Below are 16,381 nucleotides of genomic sequence, written 5' to 3' on the forward strand. Positions count from 1 at the left end.
GATATTCGCCACGTATCCGTGGAAGATTTGTCCAAAAAATTGTTATTTGTAGGTCATAATGGATTCTAGCTTCGATGGCGAAACATTGTATGTATAGGTCCACGTTTTTGTATAGGCCCCATATAACGGTCAAATTTATCCACGAAAAATTGGGTATTTAAGAAGATTTTGTAGATGACAATCCGTTTTGGTATATATGGTCTTTAACAGTATTATCCAACGGTCTTACTGGTATTGGAAGTTTAAAGTGGAATTCAGATACTTTTATATAAAAATGGTTTATTTAATTAAGGGTATGGTATTAAAAGTTCGGCCCGGCCGAATTTAATGTTTTATTACTTGTTTATATACTATTTGTATACCCTCCACAATAATATGGAGGGTATATTAAGTTTGTCATTCCGTTTTGTAACACCTCGAAATATACATTTTAGGCCCCACAAAGTATATATCCTTGATCATTATAAAATTCGATTCGATTCGATCTAGCGATGTCCGTCCGCCTGTGGAAATCACTCTAGCTTCCGAACGATATGAAGTAGATTGATAAAATTTTACTCAAATGTATGTTATGTCTGCAGTACTTTTGGTATTGAAAATGGGTCATATAGGTCCACGTTTTGGTATTTCGGTGATTTAAGCGACTTTATTCACCGAAATTGTTTCAAATTTGGGAATTTGATGTTCGTAATGGATGTTACAGCCTATGACAGAAAAATGTCTGTGCAGGTCCACGTCTTCGTATAGCCCTCATTTAACGGTACCTCCCGATATTCGGTATTTTGATGATTTTAGCGACATTATTTACCGGAATTGTTTCAAATTTGGTATTTGAAGTTCGTAATGGATACTACAGCCTATGACAGAAAAGTGTCTGTGCAGGTCAACTTCTTCGTATAGCCCTCATATAACGGTACCTCCCGTTATTCGGTATTTTGGTGATTTTAGCGACATTATTCACCGGAATGGTTTCAGATTTGGTATTTAAAGTTCGTAATAGATGTTACAGCCTTTGACAGAAAATTGTCTATGCAGGTACACGTCTTCGCATAGCCCCCATATAACGGTACCTCCCGATATTCGGTATTTTAATTATCGTAGCTACATTATTCATCGAATTTATTTTTCCAAGTTTCGCATTTGAATATTGTATTGGATGTTGACAAAAGTTGCCTATGCATTTCCACGTCATCGTATAGACCATAATAAAAAAGCTACATTCGGAATTTTTAAGATTTTAACAGAATTTTTAACGGATTTTATTTTTTTGAAAATTGCATGATTATTTCCAAATGGTGGAGTGTGTTCAAAGTTCGACCCGGCCGAAATTTCAACCTTTTTTTACTTGTTTGTTTAAAATAAACTCATTTGTTACATTTGTGAAAAATATGTATAGCTAAAAAGTGTTCCCCCTTAAAAGTAGAAAAAACACTTCGTCTTGGTTTTGAAGTACATATCTTCTTGTTAATTTTTAATACATTTTTACCCCCACTTGGAACTTAATAAAATGTTATCCACTTATATAACTTCTAACTTTCCCTCCTTAAGATTTTTCATTTCGAAAGCACAGAGCACCTTTTTTATTATTTATTTCAAATAATTTTAGCATCTGTTTGATTGTTTTCTTCAATGTATTTGTTTTATTATTCCATTGCTCAAATTTCAATGCTAAATGCATTCAAGGTTCTAATGTTTGGGGCTAACTATCCGTAAACAACTTACATTTGGTTTATGCCAACTATTGAAAAACCAAATACACATTCCGACATACATATCTCTCTAACATTTTATTTGCCATCAACAAACACACACACATAATATAAAGTGCGGTAAAACAAATACAAGTAGCCCAAAGGACATTAGCCTCATAGAGGACGAACGAAACGGGTGAATGGTCAATGGAATAGCAATTTTCGAAAAAATTTATTTGCAGGAAACATAAGTGTGCAGGCTATTGAACAAACATGTCTACCTTGAATGTAAACACACAAGTGTATCTGACCAGACACTCACGCACACAAACGATGGACATTCACATAATATACACTTGGCGAAAAAGATGTTTTATGAAACTTCAAAACGAGGTGATAATAATGGGTACTGTAGGAAAGAATGTATTTTGAAGACATAAAGATAATGTTAAGTATAATCGACTCCAACATTTTTTATACCCTCCACCATAGTATGGGGGGTATATTTGTCATTCCATTTGTAACACCTCGAAATATAAATTTTAGACCCCACAAGGTAAATATATTCTTGATCAGCATAAAATTCTATGTCGATTTTGCGATGTCCGTCCGTCTGTGAAAATCACTCTAGCTTCCGAACGAAATGAAGTAGATTTATAAAATTTTACTCAAATGTATATTATGTCTGCAGGACTTTTGGTATTGAAAATGAGCCATATAGGTCCACGTTTTGGTATAGCCCCCACGTTTTGGTATAGCCTTCCCTATATTCGGTATTTTTATGAATTTAGCTACATTATACACGTAATGTTTTTTCTCAAGTCTGAATATCGTAATGGCTTATGTCCACGTCGTCGTATAGACCCTAATATAGCGGCTACTTTCGGTATTTTTAAGATTTTAAAAGATTTTTTAACGGATTTTATTGTTTTTGAGAATTGCCACATTCTTTCCAAATGGCGGAGGGTATTCAAAGTTCGGCCCAGCCGAACTTACAGCTTTTTTACTTGTTTGTCTTATCATATGATTATTATTGTTATACACCAAACAAATTCTAACCCTCATATTCATGTCGTGGAAAGTAAGTACTTACTTTAGTGCCACCAAGAACTCATAAATAATATCCAACCAGTAAGGAAAGGGGCCGACTATATGATACCCTACACTACTATGCGTATTTAGTAGAGATAGTGCAAGAAAAATATCAATTATGGACTTTATTTGAATGTGTATCTTGGTTTTAGGTTAGTCACAATTTGGGAACTTTATCCAAGTCTGAATCGATTTTCAACTCTTTTGACAGAGGCTTTTGTACCTATAGTGCTAAAAAAACATTGATGTATAGTGCATGATATGACTTCGATAAGGATTATATTAAAAATATTTCTTTGAGCAATATATAAATCTCAACCAGAGGTATTTTCGAGCAGTATCTGATGACCGGTATCAAATAACATTGTTGTGGAGTGCATATTACGCATGTAAGGGACTTTAACACTTAATCGGATGAAACATATATATGGGAGCTAAAGGTATATCTGAATCGATTTTCCCAAAAATAAATGAAGCAATTGTTTTGAGGCTTAATTCCGTAGGAAATGCCAAAATTCAGTCCATTTGGGCTGATATTGGCCTTTGGATGGACAAAAAGTTTAAAACACTGCAACCAACTTCAGACTGTAACCAACTTCTAAGCCACTCGTCCGACAGCTGTTAAAATTATTCCAGCTCATCATATTGTTTTACAAGCGTACAAAAGCATTTTTGTTGTAATTTTCCAGAAGAAAAGTTATTCGTGATGGAATTCAAGCGTGATAGTGTGATTTCTTTATATTTGGCTGGAAAACCACAAGAGGCTATCGTTAGAGCACCTCAGCATTTACATGTGAATAAATCTTTTGTGTCTCGTACCATCGCTCGTTACCGTGATACAGGTAGCGTAGCTTGACGTCAAATAAGTGGGCGGACGAAAAGAGCAACATTAGCAGAAATGGTTCGAAAAGTAAAGAAGCGACTTGATTGAAACCCGCGTCGCTGTGGCCGAAAAATAGCTCGTGAGTTGAACGTTTCGCAATATTCCATTCGGCAAATATTGAAAAATGAGCTCGGGTTAAAGCCATTGAAATTCCAAAAAGTGGAAGAACTTACACTGGAACATAAAGAAAATAGACTCAAAAGAGCTAAAGAGTTGCTTCGCTTGGCCGAAAGTGGTGAACTGCCGAATTTGGTTTTTTCCGATAAGAAAACATTCGCTGTCCAGCTGTTTGTAAACAAACAGAACAAAATTATCGTGTTTACTTGCCAAAGAGGTCAGCTGCAAATGTGCACCTTCGGTTGGTCACCAGAACTCAAGCGCCGGCCATGGTGATGGTGTGGGCCGCTATAACAGCCGATGGTCGCTCTCCGCTCGTATTAATCGACAGTGATGACATCACAATAACTGCCGAATACTATCGCGAAAATATTCTGGATGGTCTATTAAAGCCTTGGGCACGCAAACATTTTGGCCGCAGACCTTGGATATTCCAACAGGACTCAGCACCATCGCCTTCAGCACGCCCCACGTAAAAATGGTTACAAAATGAGGTTCCTCGCTTCATTTCCAGCGCACAATGACCACCAAAATCTCCGGATACCAATCCGTTGGACTATTGTGTCTAGAGTATTTTGGAAAGCAAGGTTGACATTAAAAAATACCAAAGTGTCGATCACCTCAAGCAAACGCTTCGCCGGGAATGAACCAAAATACCGCAGAGCAACATGCGGGTGACGGTTGCATTGGCCGTTCGAAGGCCATAATTTGTGTCAAAGGTGACCAATTCGAACAAATATAAACTTATTCTAAAATTTGATGCTATTTGCGACATAAAATTTAAAAAGAAGATGTAAAAATTATGGCGTTTGACTTTTTTTATCTCACCCTGTATATATAGGAACTACATCTACATCTGCAACGATTTCAATCATATTTGGCAAGCTTATTTCCAGGCTAAATTTGGTCGTATGTGCTGTTATTACACGTTTGGTGCACAATAAAAGGAAAATCGGACGGATGTATATATGGGAGTTATATCTAAATTTTGACCGATTATCTGCAATTTAAATAAGGTTTGTCCTTGGGTAAAACAAATGACTTGTGCAAAATTTCATTTGGATTGGCCAATATATGCGACCTGTACTATGTTTACGAAAATACATGGACCGACAGAGGGGCGAACATACATAAATCGACTCAGAATGTGATTCTACGCAGATCATCAAAAGGAACCGTTTCCTTTTGCCTGTTACAAACAAATGCCTGACCACCTTGTGGCGAAGGGTAAAAAAACATAAAAATAGCTAAACATCATCAATGTTCTGCCACCAGAGCTAGAACCTATTACGAACTATAAATACCATTCTCTAGACAAATCCCTGGAAAAATATGGTAAAAATCATCAAAATACCGAATATTGGGAGGTACCGTTATAAGGTAACACAATTTCGTGTTAAATTTCGTATTGGAAGGCCTTAATGGGTACTACAACCAATGACAAAAAATTATTCATGCAAGCAGTACTTCCCAATATTCGGTATTTATACCCTACAACACTATGTGTTGGGGGTATTATAAGTTTGATTGGGCCAAAAATTATGTAACACCACGAAATATTGATTTCCCACATAGGAAAGTATATATGGATCTTCCTATCTCGCCGAGCTGAGTCGATCTAGCTATGTATGTCCGTCCGTCCGTCTGTCCGTCCGTCCATGTTAATTTGTAATCGCAATTATGGCCCGATCTTCACGAAATTTAGAATGGAGGTGGGGCTAGGGTCAGAATAGAACCCTATTTCTTTTGGAGATGATCGCCAAATGTTTAGGGGTTGAAATGGACCAAATACTAAAAAAATGTCGGATTTTGCAGTAGCTATACAGGTCGCAATTTTAGACAAATCGACGCGGAATTTCGCATGTAGCTAGAGTTTAGGGCGGGGAAGAAGCCTACCAATTTGGGTGGTCATCGGATAATATTTAGCGGGTAAAATAGATATGGTCTATTTTTTTTGTTGAAAAAATTTAAAAATTTTCATTAAACCGCGAATATTTTATATCCTGGGGAAATCACCAAGCCATGACAAGGTTACTTCTGATCTTTACATTGATGTTAATATCCAACAAATCGGATATATAGCAAAATATGTGCGATATATATGTCTATCAAAGGAGATAGGCTTGAAAGATCTCATATATGTTGAGAACGGCTGAACTGATTTCGACAGTTCTCACTAATTCGGAATGGCCTCTTGGCAGGAAAGGAAAAACGTCTAAAAAAATCGCATAAAAATATCTCTTTAAAGATGAAAATATTGATTTTCTAAAATTTTCTCATATTTTTTCAATTTTGTCATATTTTTGGCATATTTTCATTTTGAATTAAACATTTGGTAATATTTCTACAGCTATCAAAACTAAGTAGTTAGGATATCAGGATATCATATACAGATCGCATTTATGGCCCGATCCTAACGAAATTTGGCATGGGGATCAGATGAGGGTCAGAATAGAAGCCTACCCTTTTTGGAGATGATCGCCATATATTTAGGGGTTGAAATGGACCAAAAAAACTGCAAAATCGTCAGGAGGTCGTAATTATCACCCGATCCTCACGCACATTTGAATGGGGATTACATTGCAAAAACCAAGCAGTTTTGGATGGTCATCAAAAATATTCAATGTGTGAAGGAGTTTGCCAACTTTCGTAGACAAAATACGAAAATGTCCATTCCAGTGACTTTTTGGAGAATTCACAAATACAGGAAAGACGCACTTCTGACTATTTCGTTAACGCTGATTTCGTTGAAGAATATAGTCAAATGTCTGTATCTCATATAGATGCGTTTCAGTCAAAAACCAATAATAAATGTTAATCTTTTGCCAATTCTTAGAGATTATAGGTCTTTGGGAAATATTCGTTCCAGATCTAGGAAGACCATTTAAGTGCAACATCTACCAATAAATTGGAAATAAGCAAATTCGTTAAGGTTGCTATTATTCGAAAATTAGAGAACGAAACCTGATCGTTTTCTTTTATTATTTGTCACATATCTTGTGGAATTCTTTCGAGTATCTTGCCTATATAAGCTGTATCGTTTATTATAGTGTTGTAGGGTATTCAACGGTCGGCCCCGCTCGACTGTAGCCTTTGCTTACTTGTTTTTGTAATTGGAAATATTATAAACCGGAATTATTTCAAATTTTGTATTTGAAGTTCGTAATGGGTACTACATCCTTTGACAGAAAATTGTGATTGATGATTTTAGCGACATTAATCACCGGAATTTCGTATTTGAAGTACGTAGTAACAGAAAATTGTCTATGCAGGTCCTCGTCTTCGTACAGCCCACATATAAGGGTACTTCCCTTTATTCGATATTTTGATGGTATTAACGATTTTATTCACCGGAATTGTTTCAAAATCGGTACTAGAGCATATGATAGATAGCTACCTATGTAGGTCCATGTCTTCGTATAGCTTCCATATAACGGTTTTCATTTAAGCGGTATTTTTCGACGGATTTTTTTTATACCCTCCACCATAGTATGGAGGGTATATTTAGTTTGTCATTCCGTTTGTAACACCTCGAAATATACATTTTAGACCCCACAAAGTATATATTCTTCATCAGCATAAAATTCTATGTCGATTTATTAATGACCGTCCGTTCGTCCGTCTGTCCGTCTATCCGTCTGTGGAAATCACTCTAGTTTCCGAACGAAATGAAGTGGGTTGATAATATTTTACTCAAATGTGTATTATATCTGCAGGACTTTTGGTATTGAAAATGGGCCATGTAGGTCCACGTTTTGGTATAGCCCACATATAACGGTACCTCCCGATATGTGGTATTTTGATGATTTTAGCGACATTATTTACCGGAATTGTTTCAATATTAATATTTAAAGTTCGTAATAGATACTACGGCTTAAGACAGAAAATGGGCCATATAGGTCCACGTCTTCGTATAGCCCCCATATAACAGTACCTCCCAATATTCGGTATTTTGATGATTTTAGCGACATTGTTTACCTGAATTGTTTCAAATTTCGCATTTGAAGTTCGTAATGGATACTACAGCTTATGACGGAAAATTGTTTGTGCAGGCCCACGTTTTATAATCCCCATTGGTACCTCTCTATATTCGATATTTTGATGATTTTAGCTACATTATAAACAAATTTTTTTCAAGTTTCGCATTAGAATATTGTAATAGCTTGTGACAAAAGTTGCCTTTGCAGGTCCACGTCGTCGTATAGACCCTAATATACGGTTACATTCGGTATTTTTAAGATTTTAAATGAATTTTTAAGGGATTTTATTTTTTTTGAAAATTGTTAAATTTGTACCAAATGGTGGAGGGTATTCAAAGTTCGGCCCGGCCGAACTTACAGAATTTTTACTTCTTTAACTTTACAAGTTCCTCAGAAATGGTAGAGGGTATTATCGGCCGGGCCGAACTTAACTACTTTTTTACTGGGTTTCTAAACAAAACTCGTAATAGAAAAAAAAAAATAATTCTAGACGCAGTTTAAGCATTCTTCTCTTCACAATTACAATCAAAACATTCTATTGCCACATAATTTTTTTCTCTCATTGTACCATTTATTTGTTCAACAATTACGGCAGAAAAATCAAACATTTATTTACACAAAGAATCTTCGAACGTCAACAACTAACTGAGATTGTTTTGGAAGTTGGTAACCTGGTAATTGGCATCAACAAATATTTAGATAAATACACTTCGATAAACATCAACAGATGATAATGGTTGTCTTTGGTGTTGTTGTGGTTGTGTGTGGTTGTGTGTGGTTGGCATCAGACATGCTGCTGGCTGATAACAGAAATGCAACTGCAATTAAATGTTCAAGGTTATTCTTTTGTTTCTGTATCGATTTCTAAAACTGCTTCCATTCTCTTATCATCAAACGCTTTATGGTGCAAAAAATGATTCATGATTGGTGTTTGAGAAAGGTGAGAAAATTTAAGTTCATTGGACTTTCTTTGTTGCGAAGCGAATTGGGCTGCAGGCTCTTTTGTCTCTTCAAATGTTGTTTAAATTGAATTGAAAAAAAAAAAATGTTCTTTGTGCAACAAGTGGAAGTTACCATTAGCTCTGACGTACAAATATTTGAATGTTAGGTTGGTTAAATGGCTAAATAAACCTTCTGGGGATGTATCTGCTGGTTTTGAAGAACATACTTATAATTCAAAATTTGGGATTTGGGTTGCTGTTTTGAAAAGAAATGACATTACCTATTATAGTTTGTACCGATTTGTATAGTTTCTTATACCCTACACCACATAGTGGTAAGGGTATTATGTCTTTGTGAATTTGTAACATTTATTTATGCGTCAGTCCGTCTGCCCATGTATTCTTGTGACCAAATTGCAGGTCGCATTTACTATCCGATTGAGATGAAATTTTCGAACCAACAGTTGTTTTACCCAAGGACGAACCCTATTGCAATTGGTTTGAATTTAGATATAGCTTCCATATATATCTTCAACTGATTTCGGGTTACTTGTGCACTAAATGGCCAATATCAGCCTAAATGGACGGCATTTTTGCACTTCGGTAAAAATTAAGATATAGCTCATATATACAGTCGGGCGGGGTTGACTTTATGATACCCTACACCACTTTGCTAATTTAGTAGAGCTCCACATAACAATTAATATATGATATAATTATAATTTAAAGTTCAAAGGACAAAATGTGCCGAAGCATTTTTATCCTTTAAATTCGGACTTGTATTGCCCATTTGGTGCAAAATTAATTTGAAATCATATAAAGATATATATGGGATCGAACCGATCTCAATAAAATTTGGCAAAGATATTTCTGAGCTTTATTTGATATACCTCCCTGAATATCGTTGTTACGGAGTGCATATTATGGCTGTGGGTAACAAATACAACAAATCGGATGAACAATATATATGGGAGCTATAGCTATATCTGAACCGAGCTTCACCAAATTTGGCATACTAGCTTCTAGACTCAATTCGGTCGTATATGCCAAATTTCATCCTATTTGGGCAAATATTAGACGTTTGGTGCACAATAAAAGGTAAATCGGACGAAGTTATATATGGGAGCTATATCCAAATCTGAATCTGAATCTCGATAAAATTTAGCAAAGGTATTTCTGAGCTGCATTTGATATATTTCCCCAAATATTGTTGTTACAGAGTGCATATTACGGGTGCGGAGGACAAAAATAAGAAATCGGATGAACAATATATATGGGAGCTATAGCTATATCTGAACCGATTTCGATCAAATTTTGCATACTTATTTTCAGGCCTAATTTGGGTGTATATGCAAAATTCCACACTATTAGGACTGATATTACACGTTTGGTGCACAATAAAAGGCAAGTCGGACGAAGATATATATATGGGAGCTATATGTAAATTTTTACCGATTATCTCCAATTTCAATAGGGTTCGTCCTTGGGCCAAACAAATGATTTGTGCAAAATTTCATCTTAATCGGATAATAAATGCGACCTGCATTTTGTTCACAAGAATATATGGACCGACGGGCGGACAGACGGACTGACATGCATAAATCAACTCAGAAATTAATGCACAAAGACATAACACCCTTATCACTATGTGGTGTAGGGTATAAACACACCTCCATACTTACTTTTGAGAACCTTCATAGAATCACTTTTTGAGTCGATTTATGCATGTCAGTCCGTCTGTCCGTCCGTCCGTCCGTCTGTCTATGTATTCTTGTGAACAATATGCAGGTAGCATTTATTATCCGATTGAGATGAAATTTACCAAACAATATTTTTTTGGCCCAAGGACGAACCCTATTGAAATTGGTGAGAATCGGATCAAATTTAGATATAGTTCCCATATATATCTTCATCCGATTTCGGGTTAAATGTGCACCAAATGTCCACTATCAGTCCAAATTATCTGAATTTTGGCACACCCAACCGAGTTCGGTCTAGAAGCAAGTATATCAAATTTGGAGAAAATCGGTTCAGATATAGCTATAGCTCCCATATATATATATTTCATCCGATTTGATCTTTAAGACCCTCACATTCCTACTATGCACTCCACAACCGTGATATTTGGTACCAGATATTAAATGGAGCACAGAAATAGCTGTTTTAAATTTTATCGAAATCGGTTCAGATTTGGATATAGCTCCCATATATATCTTCATCCGATTTCGGGTTAAATGTGCACCAAATGTCCACTATCAGTCCAAATTACCTGAATTTTGGCACACCCAACCGAGTTCGGCCTAGAAGTAAGTATATCAAATTTGGAGAAAATCGGTTCAGATATAGCTATAGCTCCCATATATATATTTCATCCGATTTGATCTTTAAGACCCTCACATTCCTACTATGCACTCCACAACCGTGATATTTGGTACCAGATATTAGATGGAGCACAGAAATAGCTGTTTTAAATTTTATCGAAATCGGTTCAGATTTGGATATAGCTCCCATATATATCTTCATCCGATTTCGGGTTAAATGTGCACCAAATGTCCACTATCAGTCCAAATTACCTGAATTTTGGCACACCCAACCGAGTTCGGCCTAGAAGTAAGTATATCAAATTTGGAGAAAATCGGTTCAGATATAGCTATAGCTCCCATATATATCTTTTATCCGATTTGATCTTTAAGTCCCTCACATTCCTACTATGCACTCCACAACCGTAATATTTGGTACCAGGTATTAGATGGAGCACAGAAATAGCTGTTTTAAATTTCGGTTCAGGTTCAGATATAGCTATAGCTCCCATATATATATTTCATCCGATTTGATCTTTAAGACCCTCACATTCCTACTATGCACTCCACAACCGTGATATTTGGTACCAGATATTAGATGGAGCACAGAAATAGCTGTTTTAAATTTTATCGAAATCGGTTCAGATTTGGATATAGCTCCCATATATATCTTCATCCGATTTCGCGTTAATTGACCACCAAATGGCCCGAATTTTGGCATATGTGACCGAGATTAGCCTTAAAGCAAATACAACAAATTTGGAGAAAATCGGTTCAGAAACAGCTATAGCTCCCATATATATGTTTTATCCGATTTGGTGTTTAAGTCTCTCACATTCGTAATATGCACTCCACAAGAATGATATTTGGTACCAGATATAAGATACAGCCCAGAAATAGCTGTTTGTAATTTTATCGATATATATCTTCATCCGATTACGGGTTAATTGTGGACCAAATGACCGATAAAAGTCCAAATGGACTGAATTTTAGTACATCGGACCACATTCAGCCTAGAAGCAAGTATATCAAATTTAGTGAAAATCGGTTCAGATATAGATATAGCAACCATATATATGTTTCATCCGATTTAGTGTTTTAGTCCCTTACATTCGTAATATTCACTCCACAACCGTGATATTTGGTACCAGGTATTAGATGGAGCACAGGAATAGCTGTTTTAAATTTTATCGAAATCGGTTCAGATTTGGATATAGCTCCCATATATATCTTCATCCGATTTCGGGTGATTGACCACCAAATGGCCGTAATAGCATCAATTTTGGCAAATCCGACCGAAACCAGCTTAGAAGCAAGTACACCAATTTTAGTAAAAATCGGTGCAGATATAGCTATAGCTCCCATATATATCTTTCATCCGATTTGGTCTTTAAGTCCCTCACATTCGTAATATGCACTCCACAGGAATGATATTTGGTACCAGATATCAGATAAAGCCCAAGAATAGTTGATTTTAATTCTATTAAAATCTGTTCCGATTTGGATATGCCTCCCATATATAACTTCATCCGATTTCGTGTTAATTGTGCATCAAATGGCCAATATCAGCCCAAATGGCATGAATTTTGGCAAATTCAACCGAAACCAGCCTATAAGCAAGTACACCAATTTTAGTAAAAATCGGTTCAGATATAGCTATAGCTCCCATATATATGTTTCATCCGATTTCGTCTTTAAATCCCTCACATTCGTAATATGCACTCCACAGGAATGATATTTGGTACCAGATATCAGATAAATCCCAAAAGTAGTCGATTTTAATTTTATCAAAATCTGTTCAGATTTGGATATAGCACCCATATGTATCTTCATCCGATTTCGTGTTAATTGTGCAACAAATGGCCAATATCAGCCCAAATCACCTTAATTTTCGTACATAAGACCGAATTCAGTCCTAAAGCTTATACGTGAAATTTGGAGAAACCCGGTTCAGAGATAGCTATAGTTCGTAAAATCCACGATAGGATTAGATAGTATTTGATTGTGTACCAAATATCTCATAGAGCTCTGAAATGCCCTGTATAAACCTTTTTACGAGAGCTCTACTAAATATGCATAGTGGTGTAGGGTATCATATAGTCGGCCCCGCCCGACTTTTGAGCTTTCCTTACTGGTTTTGTAAACAAAATTCAGGTCGCATTTATTATTCGATTGAGATGAAATTTTCCAAATAACATTTTTATGGCCTATTAAAATTGGTGAAAATCGGTCCAAATTTAGGTATAGCTCCCATATATATACGACCGATTTCAGGTTTATTGTGTCCTAATTGCCAAATATTAGTCCAAATGGAGTGCATTTTGGTATTTCCTACCGACTTCAGCCCACAAGCATGTACTTCAAATTTGGTGAATTCGGTTCAGATATAGCTTTAGCTTCCATACATATGTTTCATCCGATTTGGTGTTGAAGTCCTTCACATTCGTATTACGCACTCAACAAGCCTGATATTTTGCACCAGATATCAGATGCAGCCTAGCAATTCATGATTCAAATTTTATCAAGATCGGTTCAGACTTGGAAATAGTTCCCATATATATCATTATCCGATTTCAGGTTTATTGTGCACCAAATGGCTAATATTAGCCCAAATAGAGTGAATTTCCGCAATTCAACCGAGTTTAGCATAGAAGCAAGAATTTCAAAACTGCTCCCATATATATGTTTCATCCGATTTGGTGTTTAAATTTCTAGCTTTCGGAATATGCACTCTACCATAATGATATTTCGTATCATATATCTCATAAAGCTCAGAAATTGCGAGAGCTCTACTAAATATGCATAGTGGTGTAGGGTATCATATAGTCGGCCCCGGCCGACTTTTGAGCTTTCCTTACTGGTTTTTAAGATGAATGTTGTCAAATATTATTTATAAAGGGCTTTAATACATACATTGTTCCTCAATATATATTTAAACATAAAACAACAAAAATCGATAAAAAAAAATATTTATCGAATTTTTTACATCATTTCACGCTGAAGAGCACAACTGTACTTTTAATTTGCAATTTGTATTGATTATCCATTAATTATTTCACCCCAATTGATTTGTCAATGTAAGACTATCAAGAGACATGTGATTTTTCTTTGCAACTGTCAGATGTATTCTATCGATATTTTACGAAGACCACTTTTTGGCCTGTTGAAAAACACTCTCGACTACAAAAAAAAAAAAAAAAAAAAAAAAAAAAAAAAGAGAAACGACACAAATGTCTCATTTATATAAAAATGTGTTCTGTCACTTGAGGAGATAAATATTGGCTATTAGTCTGAATGGACAGACATCAGTGTATGTGAAGGAAATCGCATAATTGCTAGTTGAATGAAAATGCGTAGCTTTTGAGAAACAATGCGAAGAGGATACTATTAGAGATGGTAGTCGTGTACATATAGATATGTTTTCTTTCTTTACCTCAGGAAAATTCGAACCCGACCAAACATATGTTGAACTGTTTTTGTGTGTCTTTGGTACATTAAAAACATATGTTTCGAATCTCGTGGCGAAAGCTTGATTTGAAATATTTGTTTTTTTCCACAACTTCTGAAACACGTGGGACCACCGTGATATGCTTTAAAATTTATATTCCTGGCGGGTAAAATCATTTTTTTTTGTTTCAGCGTTGATATCATTTCGCATTGTCAACTATCTCTAGGGTATATTATGTATGTTCTCCGAATAAGTGTGGCGAGTATACCAAAAAATGCACTTAAGTGATCAGAATACACATCAGATTGTAAAAACATAAATTTTGTATATTTTAAAGTTGACAAAAAATGGAAAACTCCACTGCGATTTATTTAAAGAGATTCTGCAAATGATCAGTGGGTCTTTGTTTATATTGCCCAACTACCATTATATTGAGGTGCACAAATGATGTTTACATATCAATTGTAATGACACATCAATTTTGATGTCATCAAGATAAAAGAATAAATGAAAAAAAAAAACAATTGATAATGAAAACATACTCGGGTATTCTGCTACTATAAAAACTCGCATGAATCTTGCAAATGGTATCAGTTACATTATCAACTCCCAACGCAGCTTGCAATCTTCAAAAGTAAAATTCTTTCGGAAAAAAGAAAATAAATCAATCAACAATGGCAATTGTCAGTGGAAAATCAACTCTCATCACTGTGGCATTGGTGGCCATGGCTGCCCATCTTGGCATGGCCCAGGTGGTGTCACCCAACTGTTGTCCCACCAATGTCGAAGTTGTGCCCTCATTCGATTTGTCCAAATATTTGGGTTTATGGTATGAATATGCCAAATATCCTGTCTATTTCGAGGCCGATGGTGTTTGTATAACCGCCGAATATTCATTGTCAGCTGATGGCAGTGTGGGTGTTAAAAATAGCCAAGTGAATGGAACGTAAGGACAATTCCAACTAATCGCGAGAACCCACATCAATGGATGTGGGAACGTGCATACATGCATTGATTAATATCCTATTGCTTTTGTTCTTTTTATAGAACTGGCCAGCCAGAAGATATTCTGGGCACTGCAAGTGTTGTTTCCAATGCTAAATTGTTGGTGAAATTCCCTGTTAGCCCCGCCTTTGATGTTTCTAGCAATTATTGGGTTCTTGATACGGACTACAGCTCGTACAGCGTTGTCTACTCTTGCCAAGAGCTACCCAATGCCCAATCCTCAAGTAAATATTACAATGCAGTCATTGGTTATTGTGCTTCATTAAAAATAACCTGTTTTACTTTTCTTTTAGCCATTGTTTGGATTCTAACTCGCCAAAGATTGCCATCCGAACACACTGTACAGACAGCCTTGAACGTTCTTAAGAAAAATGGAATTTCCTTGGATCCATTGACTGTTACTAATCAAGTTGCGTGCTGCAATTAAATCGTAGTGGAATAACAGTCTCCCGCTATGATAAAGCCCAACTTAAATGTGATTATAAATTTGTTCATTTAGTAGAACTAATGTGAAATAGTAAATTTTGAAATAAAAATCAAAAATAAATTGAAAAGTGGTATTGAAGATAATATTTGAGTTATTCTTTTTTAAAAAGGAATCATTTTATAACATTTTTTTTTTCAAAATTAAAAGAAAAACTATTTAAATGGTGGTACTAGAAGATGAAGGCCGATATATTCCATCTTAACAGCATATCTCGAGTTAGTAGAAATAATGGGATGTGTGTAATTTGAAAACAATATCAAACAAAAACAATAACATTTTATAAGAATTACAATTATTCAAAATTTCGATCATTTGTGGGGGAGGTACAAGAAGAAGTGGGCATCTCCGAGCTCGATCTAAGTCTTACAATATTACGATATGGCAAGTTGAGATCAAATCGGATACTCCCTTTGAGAGTTATCGTGCTCATCAATCAG

At 35.7% G+C, this 16,381-nt stretch overlaps 1 protein-coding gene across 1 annotated transcript; it reads left to right on the plus strand.

Annotated features, from left to right (window-relative positions):
- Window positions 1-15,032: 15,032 nt before the first annotated feature.
- Window positions 15,033-16,029, plus strand: LOC101890311 (apolipoprotein D). The gene is made up of 3 exons (XM_005181322.4): window positions 15,033-15,398; window positions 15,500-15,681; window positions 15,751-16,029. The coding sequence occupies exons 1-3, from the start codon at window positions 15,127-15,129 to the stop codon at window positions 15,882-15,884; spliced, it is 588 nt and encodes a 195-aa protein (XP_005181379.1). The 5' UTR covers window positions 15,033-15,126; the 3' UTR covers window positions 15,885-16,029.
- Window positions 16,030-16,381: the final 352 nt, after the last annotated feature.

This window comes from Musca domestica, unplaced genomic scaffold (assembly GCF_030504385.1).
Source record: "Musca domestica strain aabys unplaced genomic scaffold, Musca_domestica.polishedcontigs.V.1.1 90, whole genome shotgun sequence".
Classification (NCBI taxonomy): domain Eukaryota; kingdom Metazoa; phylum Arthropoda; class Insecta; order Diptera; family Muscidae; genus Musca; species Musca domestica.